The 12,772-nt window shown below is 37.7% G+C and overlaps 3 protein-coding genes across 3 annotated transcripts; 2 read left to right on the forward strand and 1 right to left on the reverse strand.

Moving 5' to 3' along the window:
• Window positions 1-807: 807 nt before the first annotated feature.
• Window positions 808-2,297, reverse strand: LOC148933960 (uncharacterized). The gene is made up of 3 exons (XM_089062116.1): window positions 2,199-2,297; window positions 1,756-2,151; window positions 808-1,665 (listed from the first exon to the last, which is right to left on the reverse strand). Exons 1-3 carry the CDS (start codon window positions 2,295-2,297, stop codon window positions 808-810), a joined length of 1,353 nt encoding a protein of 450 aa, XP_088918242.1.
• Window positions 2,298-8,939: 6,642 nt separating this feature from the next.
• LOC148933961 (agglutinin-2-like) lies at window positions 8,940-9,982 on the forward strand. Its single transcript, XM_089068375.1, has one exon. It carries the CDS (start codon window positions 8,994-8,996, stop codon window positions 9,813-9,815), a length of 822 nt encoding a protein of 273 aa, XP_088924501.1. The 5' UTR covers window positions 8,940-8,993; the 3' UTR covers window positions 9,816-9,982.
• A 1,720-nt stretch (window positions 9,983-11,702) lies between these two features.
• LOC125220514 (agglutinin-2-like) lies at window positions 11,703-12,512 on the forward strand. Its single transcript, XM_048122677.2, has one exon. The coding sequence runs from the start codon at window positions 11,703-11,705 to the stop codon at window positions 12,510-12,512; it is 810 nt and encodes a 269-aa protein (XP_047978634.1).
• The last annotated feature ends 260 nt before the right edge of the window (window positions 12,513-12,772 follow it).

Consider the following 12,772-nt stretch of genomic DNA (forward strand, 5'->3'; position numbering starts at 1 on the left):
CCCCCTTGTAAGTCCTAAGCACCCTCAACAACTTATCCAATTCTGAACTTGAGAGAAAATATGATACAATTACCGGAAAGGCATACTGCAGATGTGCAGGCAACGGCTTCAACTCCAATTTCTTGTCCTGCTCTTCCTTCTTGTCGTCTTCCTCTTCGTCCCTAAGAGGTAGGAACTGCTGACGGCGTGGTCTAGAAATCTCCTTTGCTGGATCTAGAGCACCTACAAATTCCAACAAATCAAAGTTAGAATCCAACATATCAAAAGAGTGTGAAGAATAAAACGATTGAAAGAGGCATCTCTCAAGTTGATCTTGTGAAGAGTTGGCATGGGCCACTTCTCTAACACACTCATCGACCACGGTCACCCCATTGCAACGGAGGCTCCCCCATGTATCTGCATCGTGCCTCTTCAAGGCTTCATAAATAGAGAAAGTTACACTCTCATCATTAAGACGAAGGGTAAGCTCTCCCTTCTGCACATCGATCATGGCCTTCACTGTAGCTAGGAAAGGTCTCCCCAAGATAAGGGGTACAGCCTAGTCTTCTGCCATCTCCAACACAACAAAATCCACTGGAAAGATGAAGTCATTCACCCTAACTAGGATGTCCTCCACAGTCCCCGTAGGATATGATACTGATCTGTCTGCCATCTGCAAAGTAATGGTGGTAGGCGTCAAGGTACCAATGTTCAGCTTCTCAAAGAAAGAGAGGGGCATAAGGTTGATGCTTTCCCCAAGATCACACAAAGCATTCCTCACGTGACAATCTCCCACTGTGCAAGCAATAGTAAAACTCCCTGGATCTTTCATCTTGGCTGGGAGCTTCCTCTGTATATCCCGCTGCAGCTTTCTGTTAAATTGACAGTTTCATACTGCCCCCACTTCTTCTTCTGAGAGACAACATCCTTAAGGAACTTGGCATAGCTGGGCATCTGCTGCAGAGCTTCCACAAGTGGTATGTTAATCTGCACTTTCCTGAAGATGTCCAAGAATCGTGCAAATTGTTCCTCCTTCTTCTTCTTCTGCACGATCTGAGGAAAAGGTACTCTGACTGCTGCATGCTTAGGTGGGGAAGAAACCTCAGCATGAACTACCGGTGGTAGCTTAGGCTCCTCCTTCTCTGGCTCTGATTCTACCTTTGGCTCAAATTCTGCTTCCTTCTCTTTTTGAACTGCAGTCTCGGGCATAGAAGGGCCATCATAGCTTTTGCCACTCCTAAGCTGAACTGTCTTGCAATCTTTGGGATTCAAAATTGGTTGCCCTGGGAATTGGCCGGGAGTATGTAATTTGCTCACAGATTGAGCTATCTGACTCATTTGATTGTTCATACTCTTTATGTGTGTGCTCAAGTCTTGCACCTCTGTCTCTACCTTTTTCAGCCTCTTATCAGAGTCGGCCATTATATCCCCTGTTTGTTTCATAAATGCCATCAAGACATCGTTGAGCTCAACCTTCTTTGGCTCCTTAATCTCGCCATTTGACACATGGAACCCCGGAGGTGGTTGCAGGGCATTGTTGGGATTCCCATAGGACAAGTTGGGATGACCCCTGTTCCCAAAGTTGTTGAAGTTACCACCCCCTTGATTTTGGCGGTAGTTGTTGTAATTCCTGTTGTTGCCGCCTTGATGCACATAATTCACATCTTCACTTTCGAGCCCAATTGGCTATGTTCCCATGAAGGCTAGCTTGTTTGTCAAGAAGTCCAGCTGCTTGGACATCATGTCCATCCTGTCAATGTCAGATGTGGATGCTACCCTGTAGGTTTTGCTTTTCTCATTCTTCCATCCCTCATCATTGGAAGCTACCTTTTCAATCACCTCAAGAGACTGCTCTTCTCCCAACCTAAGGAGTGAACCCCATGCGCTCATATCCAACTCGCGCACTGCCTCTAGAGTGGCTCCTCTATAGAAAGTTATGATTTGTTGCCCTGGGCTTAAACCGTGGTTGGGGCATCTCTTCATTAGATATTTAAATCTCTTCCATGCCTCTTGAATATTCTCCTTAGGCTGCATAGTATAGGAGATTACTTCTGCTTGTCGCTTTAGTGCCTCGCTAGGTGGGTAGTATTTCTCCAAGAAAAGCTCAACCATTGCATCCCAGGTTGCGACCAAGTTGGGATCCATACTATCATACCAATCTCTGGTATCGTCCTTCAAAGAGAAGGGAAATAGTCTGAGTCGAATCTGATCATCTGAACCCCATTAGCCTTCACCGTGTTGCTGATCTGTATAAACTTGGTCAAGTGCTTGTTGGCATCTTCTGAAACTGTTCCACCAAATGCATGTGCTTCTACCATGTTTATCAACCTCGGCTTCAATTCAAAGTTGTTGGCGGCAATTCCCCCATTGTTGACCGGTGGATTAGCCACTCGTCTGTATGTAAACAAATTCTACACGGTGTTTGGTCTCACATTTTGCGCATCCAAACGCCTTTGCATATTGGCCATTTGCTGAAGAAGTTGATGGACAAGTGGATCGGGATGCTACACATTATTGTTCTCATTGTTATTCTCCTCGTTGTTCTCATTGTTGTTTTCATTATGATTATTCTCCTCATTGTTCTCCATCAGAATTGGAAACTGCTGCCCGTGCTGTATGGGAGATGGGAGTGGAGTTGGACTAGGTGAAGGAGTTCTCTGAATGGGAGGAGGTAGACGCCTATGACCGGGTGAAGATACCCAAATCCTTTGTTTTAACCTCCTTTATGCGTTCCTCTTCATGTTGGATGCTTCGATCTCAAGATCGATTGGCTCTAAAGGTGGACCTTTAGAACGCGTGTGCATACAACCTGTCCAAGGAAACACAAAGATTAGAGAACTCAAAAATAAAGATAAAAATAAAGCAAATAAAATCTAGATTAGTAATCTCAATTATTATCACGACATTAAGCTATATTGACACAAAATTGTCCCCGACAACAGCGCCAAAAACTTGACTCGACTTATTTTAACACAAGTAATACCTGCAAGTGTACGGGGCTAGTGTAGCAATTACTAAGCAAGAGTATCGTATCCCACAGAGACAAGATTGTATCAACTCAAGTACCACGAACAAACTTCGACTGCTATCTAGATAATCCAAAGAGAAAAGGTTTTGTTCTAACACAACTATAAGCATATAACAATGAAAAAAGAATTCAAAGTAACAAGAAGAAATAAACACAAGTGAAAATATACCACAAAGAGAATAGTAGAGTTTTGGATCCAACTACAATGGAATTGTCGTGCAATTGATTCAACAACTTCGATTACCCATTTTATGTCTCAAGGATTACTAGGAAAGTCGCTAGTCTAGGTTGAGCCCCATCGCGAGTGTACTCACCACGTTGATGAACCCTTAATATTGAAGTCTCCTTCTAATATGTTTAGACTAATTCCAAAGAACAAAAGACCCAAGCCCTCACTAAGGTTCCCCTCTCTCGAGTGTAGATTATCAAAGTGATGCTTACTCTTTTATCAAACCTATATAGGTATCTCTCGATCACAACTATAAAGGTAAACAAACTCAATTGGTAGCTAAGCAATTGAATTGAAAAGGCGCAAGAATGAACAAAGAAATTAGAAGAGCTAAGCAATCAAAAGAAGTCCTTGAATTAATCACAAACACCCATTGTAGTCTTCACCAAAACTCCACAATAAAATTAGCTACTCGTGTTCTTCATGAAAACCAAAACAGTGGATTCAATCAAATACATCAAAGAAAGCAAATAAATACTCATGTGGAACGATTCTATGGATTAGAGACTCCAATCTCTCGATTTGTAGTCTTCAATCTTCAAATCTATCTTCAAAGTGTTCTTGGGGAAGTGTAGGGTGTGTTGGAGGCGGTGGAATGTAGAATGATAAAACCTAGATCCCCTTTTCCTTTTTTTTCTTTCGAATATCAGAAACGGCTGAAACGTTGACTGATTAGACGGACCCGGCCGGGTGGATTAATGAACTGAAAACTCACCCGGTCGGGTGACACTTTTAGGCCCTCCGCTGGACTTCGGAAGCTGCGAATTAGTACCCGGCCGGGTATAATTTTTTCTCTATAAATCCACCCGGCCGGGTGGTATTTTCTGGCTGCTTGCTGCCCTCTTATCTTCCACAGTCGAATTTTCACCTTCTTTTATCTGTTTTTGCCTAAAACACTCAACAAACAATAAAACCCAAAAGCATAGAATAATTGGTTGGAAATAAACAATTCAAGCGATAAATTCGACATTAAGCACCTCAACAGACCATTTAAACCGATTAAAACATGAGTTTGTCAGCGTCTGGTAATAATTTTAAGGAATAAAGACCACGGATGATATTAGTACAATGTCCAGAAACAAAATTGTAGTTTTCTCTTAAATAAAAGCATAATTAAATTATGTTGCACATTGACTCTAAAAGACTTTATCCATGACAACATGAAGTTCTCCATATTTAAAAAAAAATACCTTTAAAAATGTATTTTTTGAAAACCTCTGCTAATTTTAATCATTGGATTTGCTAAGTGAGAGTTAAAACTAACCTTCTTTAATGATTTTTCGGATGAAATGATATATGATGTTAATGCGTATTGCGGGGCAATTGAAAACAAGATTCTTGTTTCCAACAGAGATTGTTGAAAGTGGAGAAGAAGAGCAATATTATTACAGAACAGAATTCATATTATTCATCAATTCTGGCCAAATTATATTTCACCCAAATTTTAAACGTGTTAGAATGAAAAACTATCATAAATTAAATTTATATGAACGTTTGGGAGTAGTGTAGTACTGGTATTGATAATCATAAACAATGATGAATTAATAGGGAGTAGTGTAGTACTGTTATTTAATTATTCTCTTGAGCGGATCATGCGTTAATAGCAGAGATCTCGAGTGCCATTACATTTTTCTTTAAATAAACGATTAGTACTTCACTATAATTATCAATTTTAACGGTGTAAAAATATCTCATTGAATTAACATGTCACGCAATTGGGTAAGGATCAATAACGATATATTGAAACATACATTTAGCTCAACTTCAATTATTTTGAATCCTATGCTCACTCAACTTCTTAACTTCAATTATTTTGAATCCTATGCTCACTCAACTTATTAAATAAGAGTGAACTATAAAAATAGTCCTTGGATTATGCTTTTATCTCATCAATAAATCCTGAACTTTCAAAATATTCTCAGATAATCCTGGACTAAGCGTTTATCTCGAAAATGGTCATTTTTCACTGTTTCGTGACGAAAACACCCTTTTAGTTTTGGAGGGTTTAGACTAGGGGTGTCGAAACGGATACCCGCGGGTACCCGCACCCGACGAGTCGGGTACCCGCACCCGACTTTGGCCGAAAACTTTGTCCCGATACCCGTCCCGCAGTGAGTCGGGTATTACCCGATACCCGAGTCGGGTATCCCGCACCCGACACCGCGGGTACCCGACCCGAAGCCAATTTTTTTTTTTCTAAATCTTCTTTTTTTATTTATTTGTATAGTTTATCATATTTTATAAAATACTACTTGTTGAATGTTGTAGATTCTCACTTTTAACCCTTTAACTTTATTAATTAATTTTGCTGAGAATTGAGATGAAGCATGTAATGTAATTGTAATATTTGATTCTCTGCCTTCGTGTGTTTCCAAAATTTTAAGTTAAAATGCTTAATTTCTCCTTCTATATTGTTTACATACTGTAAATAAGGAATTAGAAACTTATATTTTTTTTAAAAAAATTGAAATATTTGCTTCAAATTTTCATGTTACAAATTACCACCTGTAAATATGTAAATTCAAATTCAATTACAATGCCAAAAAACCTAAATTCAAATCACCATTCAAAAAACTAAATATAAAAAATTAACAAAGTAACCAACAATGTCTCACTTTCATCAAAAGTAGTAAATGATTATAACCAAAAGTCACCAAATATTAAAATTAAAAATAAAAAATTATAAAATATTAATATACATATCGGGTATGTCAGGACTAACGGGTTACCCGAGCGGGTATCGGGTATACCCGATACCCGCAAAATCCAAAATAGTCATACCCGATCCCGCCCCGTTACCCGACTCCATCGGGTATCGGGTACCCGTTACCCGACGGGTATCGGGTCGGGTTCGGGAATACCCGTTACCCGCTACCCGTTTCGACACCCCTAGTTTAGACAATTTGGTTTTTTTACATTTTAAATCTGATATTATTACAGTGATGTACTAAATCTGATATTATTTCAAAATTATCATTCTTCTTCCTTTTTGTCATCTTTCACTTTATTTCTTTATTTCAATATTAGATTTAATTTTACAAATTAAATTTTAAATTTTGATTTTTAAATATCAATAAATTTTTTAAATTAAAACTATTAATTCATGGACACTATATATATTGATTAAAACTATTAATTTTAGTTATTTAATATAATATTCAGCTGAATTGAAGAAGTGCAGATTAATCATGATGGAAAAATAAGAGCTATTTTATTTAGCCTTTGTTCGATTGTTATAATTGCTTGTGCAATATTATGAAGTTGACTAAAAATTTGATTCTACATAAAATTTGATATAGGAGAATTTTTGTTGAAATTTTCTAGTTAATTTAGATTGTTTTCAAATTAATAAACGAAAATTATATTAGTGTTACATTAGATGCATATTTATTTCGGAATAAATCGTGCTATATGATCTATTTATGATTAAAACTATTAAATATTGATTAAAACTAAGGCGCCGTCGTACCTTATTGATTAAATATTAGAAACTATCAAATATTGATTAAAACTATTAATTTGTTGTTTAATGATAGTTTTAATAATTAAAAAAAATGATTGATATTTAAAAATCCAAATTTAAAATTTAATTTTATAACATTAAATCTAATATTAAAATAAAAAAAAGAAAGTGAAAGATGTCAAAAGGGAAGAAGAATGATAATTTTGAAATAATATCAGATTTAGTACATCACTGAAATAATATCAGATTTAAATTGTAAAATGACCAAATTGTCCAAACCCCCTAAAAGGGTATCTTAGTCCAGGGTTGTCTGGGGATATTTTAAAAGTCCATAGTTCATTGGCGAGATAAACGCATAGTCCAGAGACTATTTTTGTAGTTCACTCTATAAATAAAAAAATTTCAGACTCATAATTGTGAGGATTCGATAGTAGATCACTGAAATAATATCAGATTTAAATTGTAAAATGACCAAATTGTCCAAACCCCCTAAAAGGGTATCTTAGTCCAGGGTTGTCTGGGGATATTTTAAAAGTCCATAGTTCATTGGCGAGATAAACGCATAGTCCAGAGACTATTTTTGTAGTTCACTCTATAAATAAAAAAATTTCAGACTCATAATTGTGAGGATTCGACCAGTGCACACCCGAACTAGTTTAGGAGTTCAGTACAAAAAAATGTGGAGTTCGCTCAACTTCATCCATAATACTATATAAATTAAGATTTTCATAATTATAATTTTTTATTGGTAAATGAACATAAATTTAAAGATCGCGTCATGAAGGACTCGAATGAGTGTAGTGTATAAGTTGTAAATAAAATTATGTGAAAGAGAAATTAAAATGTTGTTTTACTATTCCAAAATTAGAAAGTTCATACCTTTCAAGGACGGACTAATAAGGAAATAATTCAACTTTTTAGAAATGGATAGAATATTAGTTTTATAATAAAATGACAATAAGATTGAGATAATGGAATATGAGATCTACTACCAAAATAGAAAAAAGTAAAATATGACAAATTTTATAGAACGAATAACAACGAAGTGATAAACTTTTTGAAACTGAAAACATAATAGTATATTATCTTGTTTAATAAATCAAACATCATCTACTAATCATTATATTTTTCTTATATCTACTAATCAAACACACGTACGCAATCAATTTTGGAAGCATATATTTTTCTTATATTAGAAGCTTTGTTAGATCGAAAATTTATCACAAAATTGTTGACATTTTCTGTTCTTTTGGTGATAATCATTTTCATTAAAGTTAGGTTGAAAGACGACATTAATGTAAGTGCACATTAGATATTTTTCATGTTGTCTTTCCCAATGTATAAAATAACAAACGAAGATAATACGAATAATTCGCACAAAATACCACGTCTTACTATTATAGATCTCGAGGTGACCATGTGTATATTTATCACGTTACACCTACAGCAGCTGGCCAAGCATACAATTTCCAATATGAATAAAAGAGCCAAACTTCGAAGGGTCAAAATAGATAACAAAATATAATCAAATTTAATTTTAATAAAATATGGAGTAATTGATTTTCAAATTTTCAGACCAAAATATTCCTATGGATACGTACAACCAAAGACCAAACTCAAACATTTCAAGTATATGTTTTTTATCTTCAAGTAATGAAATAAATTTGAATCAACGGTTAGCATTATATGAATTTCAAGAATCCATACCATGCATATTAAACCTTGTGTGTGGCCACCTTTGGCACCATGTCCCAATGGGCCATGGTCCTATATTATTAGAATCGTCGACTTGACATTAGCTTGATATTGTTCGCTTTTGAGCCAAGTCCGCACGAATTTGTTATATACTGCTTCCAACTTCTCTTACTCATTTGACATGGAATGAATTTGTAAACCAACAAATATATATCATATAAATTTGGCAAATTTTTCTCATACATGCGTAATGTTGCGCACACAGAAAAAATCCATTATTGTATATTAGAAACACTATATATTCTACAAAAGCAAAAGTACTTTATTACAGATGATCAATCTCCTTGTCAAAAATCACATATACTAGTACATGTTTACAACGGGACCACAATTAATGAATCAAGTGGGTATCACATACATGAAATACACGTATCCGTACTTACGTTCATATACTAATAGATAAAAACAACCGACTACATGCAATGTACTTACTAAAATATGAAGATTAATTAAATAACATTCCCACACATGTATAAATAGGAGCAAGAGAAACCACATTCCATCCACCACACCATTCCTACTAAAACTCAAACAAAGCCATGGCCAAGCTCCCCCAAACCCTAATCCCAACCATCCTCGTTCTCCTCTTCGCGGCCGCCAACACCGCGCAGTCGCAATCAACCTCCTTCACCTACGACTTCTACGGCGACGAGCCCACCGACCTAATCTACCAAGGCGACGCCCACTTCCCATCCGACACCACCTTCCTCCGCCTCACAAACGCCGAGAGAGGCAACGTCGGCCGCGTCCTCCACTCCAGCCCCGTCCAGTTCTCCCAAGGCGGCAGCCAAGTCGACTTCGAAACCACCATCAACTTCATCATCACGCCCAGCTCCGCCAACGCCCCCGCCGACGGCCTCACCTTCTTCATCGCCCCCGTGGGCTCCACCATCCCTAGCAGCTCCACCGGCTCCAACCTCGGCATCTTCGCCTCCTCCGGCTCCTCCCCCTCCGTCTTCGCAGTCGAGTTCGACACCTACGTCAACAGCGCCTGGGACCCCAGCTACCGCCACATCGGCATCGACATCGGCTCCAGGTCCTCCCGCGTGACCACGGAGGTCGGCGACGCCATCATCGGGCAGCAGGTGAACGCCAGGATCAACTACGTCGGAGCCACGAAGATGATCACCGTCCGCGCCACCGCGGGATCGCAGACGTTCGAGCTCAGCTATGAGTACGACTTGAGCGGATTCCTGAACAGTCAGGTTCAAGTCGGGCTGTCCGCGGCCACGGGAGAGTACGTCGCTACACACGACATCGTGTCGTGGTATTTCACGGCCACCATGAACCAGAATAACAATGCCGGCAGCAGGAGCAGGAAGGAGCTGGCTGGGAAGATTGAGCAGTTTGTGGGGTTTTAGGTTTGTGTTGTGAAATGGATGAGTCTTCTTCTGTTGTTGTGTTCGAAATAAGATAGTCGAGTCGAGCTGAGCATCTTTGTGTATAGTGATGGACGACTATGTAATGTAACAATGTTATGGTTTTATGTCCTTCAATTTCCTGGAATGCTATCAAGTGTTCTAAACAAGGAGTTGGTGCATATTATAAACTGATAATAAAGCAATTGTTAATTTGAGATGACAAAACTAAGAATGAAGTAATTAGTACTCCAGCGCACAAAGAAAGGGACATTACTAATACAAGGGATAGGATGCAACAAAATAGGAGTATATGTTGAAGCTTATCTCGAACTGGAAGCGCTTGTCTTATTCTACACAATTAGTTATCGAACTGCGTGTTCGCGGTCCAAACATTTTTACTCGATCGTCTCTACAATTATTAATATGAGAGAGCATTCATATCTCAATACTTTTTCTCATAAATTTTTTAATATTAAATAGTAAGTACTATAGGATATTACCGCTGTTCAGGTGATATATGTTTTTTTTTTTTTTTCTTTTTTAATTAATATACTTTGCAACTAAATATTTATAAATACTACTCAGTTTTTAAATTTTGAAATGTTAGTTCTGTCAAAATTACTAAAATTATACTCAGTTTCCTTTGATAGGAGTGGAGGCATTTTTTTCGGCACGGAAATTAAGAAAAATTGTGTTACGTGAGTTAAGTAATAAAGAATAAAGTAAAAAGTGAAAATGGTAGAGAGATGAAGATAGAATTAAGTACTAAGTGAGAAGGAATGTGTTGAGTTTTACTAAAAAAGAAAATGACTCTACTATTATGGAACGTACAAAAATGGCAAAATGACTTAACTATTATGGAACATACCAAAATGGCAAAATGACTCTACTAATATGGAATGGAGGGTGTAGTATAATTAAAAGCCTAAAATTACTAATAAGAATCCTAAAATTACTAACTAAAATCTTAAAAATTATAAAATTAGAAACTGTAAAAGGGAGATCATGACTAGAAGTGGGCTGCTTCTGAAGACTTTCCAATATTGTTTGGGCCTTATAGGCTGGAATTCCCTTTTTCGCAGTCAGTCTCTTCATTTTATCTTGTTCTACCTCTCTCCCACTATCACACACTGCTCTACTAACTCTTTTTAAATTTTGAAAATATATATTCACCTCTTATTCACACAAAAAATAAATTTGATAAGTACTTATTTATATCTATAATCATTTACCTGCTTTTTGAAAATCACTACGTTTAATATTTAAGATATGCTTACTTTTTGAAAAGGTAGATAAACAATATACATTCTTAATTAACTTTTTTTCTTTTTTGGAGTTAGCTTTCTTATATAGGTACACTTTTGGTATATGCATTGTAGCATATGCTTGAGCGAGGCTGGAACGAATAGGCGCAATAAATATAATTTCAAATGCCAACTTAATCCCAAGACAAGACACGATTACATATCCATAGTAGGCAGTTGTAAGAAATTTAATTAGTTTCAATGCCGAAATTGAATCTTAAGACAAGGCATGATCGGCTGATTGACTTAAATTTGTGGTAAGGAATTTAAGTTCTATATTTATAGATTATTCTATTTTCATATTTCTAGATAATGAAAGTCCTTGGACAATATGGTTTGCATATTTCAGGTATCTCGTAAAAAAAATATCACCTTTTTAGATAAAGATTTCATTACATTTGAAGTACTTTTACATTGTAATTTGGACTATTTTGCCCTTTTTCACCTTTTAAATTTAAAAGATATTTTAGTCTTTATTTAATATTTCTCTCCTATGACTCTTCTTTTTTTTTCATTTTCTTCTCTTTAATACACCAATATAAATAGGAGCTAAAGAGGCAACCACTATCAACCAAATCAAATCATGACCAACCTTCTCCAAACCCTAATTCCTCCCCTCTTTTGCATACCATTCTTCCTAATGCTAGCCAAAAATGCTATCTCACAAGAGACCCACTTCACCTTCACCTCCTTCGCCTCCGCCCCCACCGACCTAACCTACCAAGGCGACACCCACGTCCCCACCGGCGCCTCCTCCCTCCGCCTCACCAAAACCGACTCCCACGGCCTCCCACAGCCCCACAGCACCGGCCGCATCTTGTACTCCAAATCCTTCAAGTTGTGGGAACGTTCACTACTAATTTCCTTCAACACCACCATAGAATTCACCGTCACACCCGCCAAAGCCCCAGCCGGCGACGGCCTCGCCTTCTTCATGGCGCCCGCTGGGACCACCATCCCAGAGGGCGCCTACGGAGGCGACTTTGGCCTATTCGACGTTGCAGGCAAAAGCCCCCCCTTCTTCGCCGTTGAATTCGACATCTTCTCCAACCAGTGGGATCCCAGCCATAAACTCAGGCACATCGGGATCGATATCAATTCTGTAAAATCGGACGCCTTCGTAGAGTTCGGAGACTCCTGCGTTGGGAAGAAGGCGGAGCTGAACATACGATACGACGGCGTTGGCTTGATTTATGTTCATCTCAAGTGCGAAAAAGAAACGCGTCTTCTTGAATATGAGTATGATTTGGGGACATTGCTACCTCCGTTTGTTCAGGTCGGGATCGCCTCTGCTACCGGAGACTGTGTTGCTCTTCACGACGTCGACTATTGGAGTTTTAGATCTGCCGAGCGTGCTGTGATCGACGCCTCCAAAACTCGGAAGATTGGGTGAAATTTATGAGTGATTTACTTGCTCATCATCTATAAATATATAATGGAAGTGTTGTATACTTTCCTTCTTCATTTCACGGTGTAATATTTTGTGTTCAAGTGTAACTCGTGTCATGAAATATAAATGGACTGTATATTAATGATGTTTCAACATAGGGTTTTGTTTGTGTAATTGTGTATTGTTTTATGACTGCAAGATTTTCACATAATTGTGTACAAACTAAGGGCATGTTTGACTAAGCTTGTAAGAGCAACCACTAT

This window comes from Salvia hispanica, chromosome 1, assembly GCF_029641045.1.
Source record: "Salvia hispanica isolate PSC_SH4W2 chromosome 1, Shi_PSC_v1, whole genome shotgun sequence".
Lineage (NCBI taxonomy): Eukaryota > Viridiplantae > Streptophyta > Magnoliopsida > Lamiales > Lamiaceae > Salvia > Salvia hispanica.

Excerpts from the sequence above, each read along its gene's own strand:
- LOC125220514 (XM_048122677.2), top strand. The coding sequence starts at position 11,703 with ATGACCAACCTTCTCCAAACCCTAATTCCTCCCCTCTTTTGCATACCA.
- LOC148933960 (XM_089062116.1), bottom strand. The coding sequence starts at position 2,297 with ATGGTAGAAGCACATGCATTTGGTGGAACAGTTTCAGAAGATGCCAAC. Across the intron at positions 2,152-2,198 it reads ACACGGTGAAGGCTAATGGG|GACGATACCAGAGATTGGTA; the intron begins GTTCAGATGATC and ends TTCTCTTTGAAG. Across the intron at positions 1,666-1,755 it reads AGAAAAGCAAAACCTACAGG|CCAATTGGGCTCGAAAGTGA; the intron begins GTAGCATCCACA and ends ATGGGAACATAG.
- LOC148933961 (XM_089068375.1), top strand. The coding sequence starts at position 8,994 with ATGGCCAAGCTCCCCCAAACCCTAATCCCAACCATCCTCGTTCTCCTC.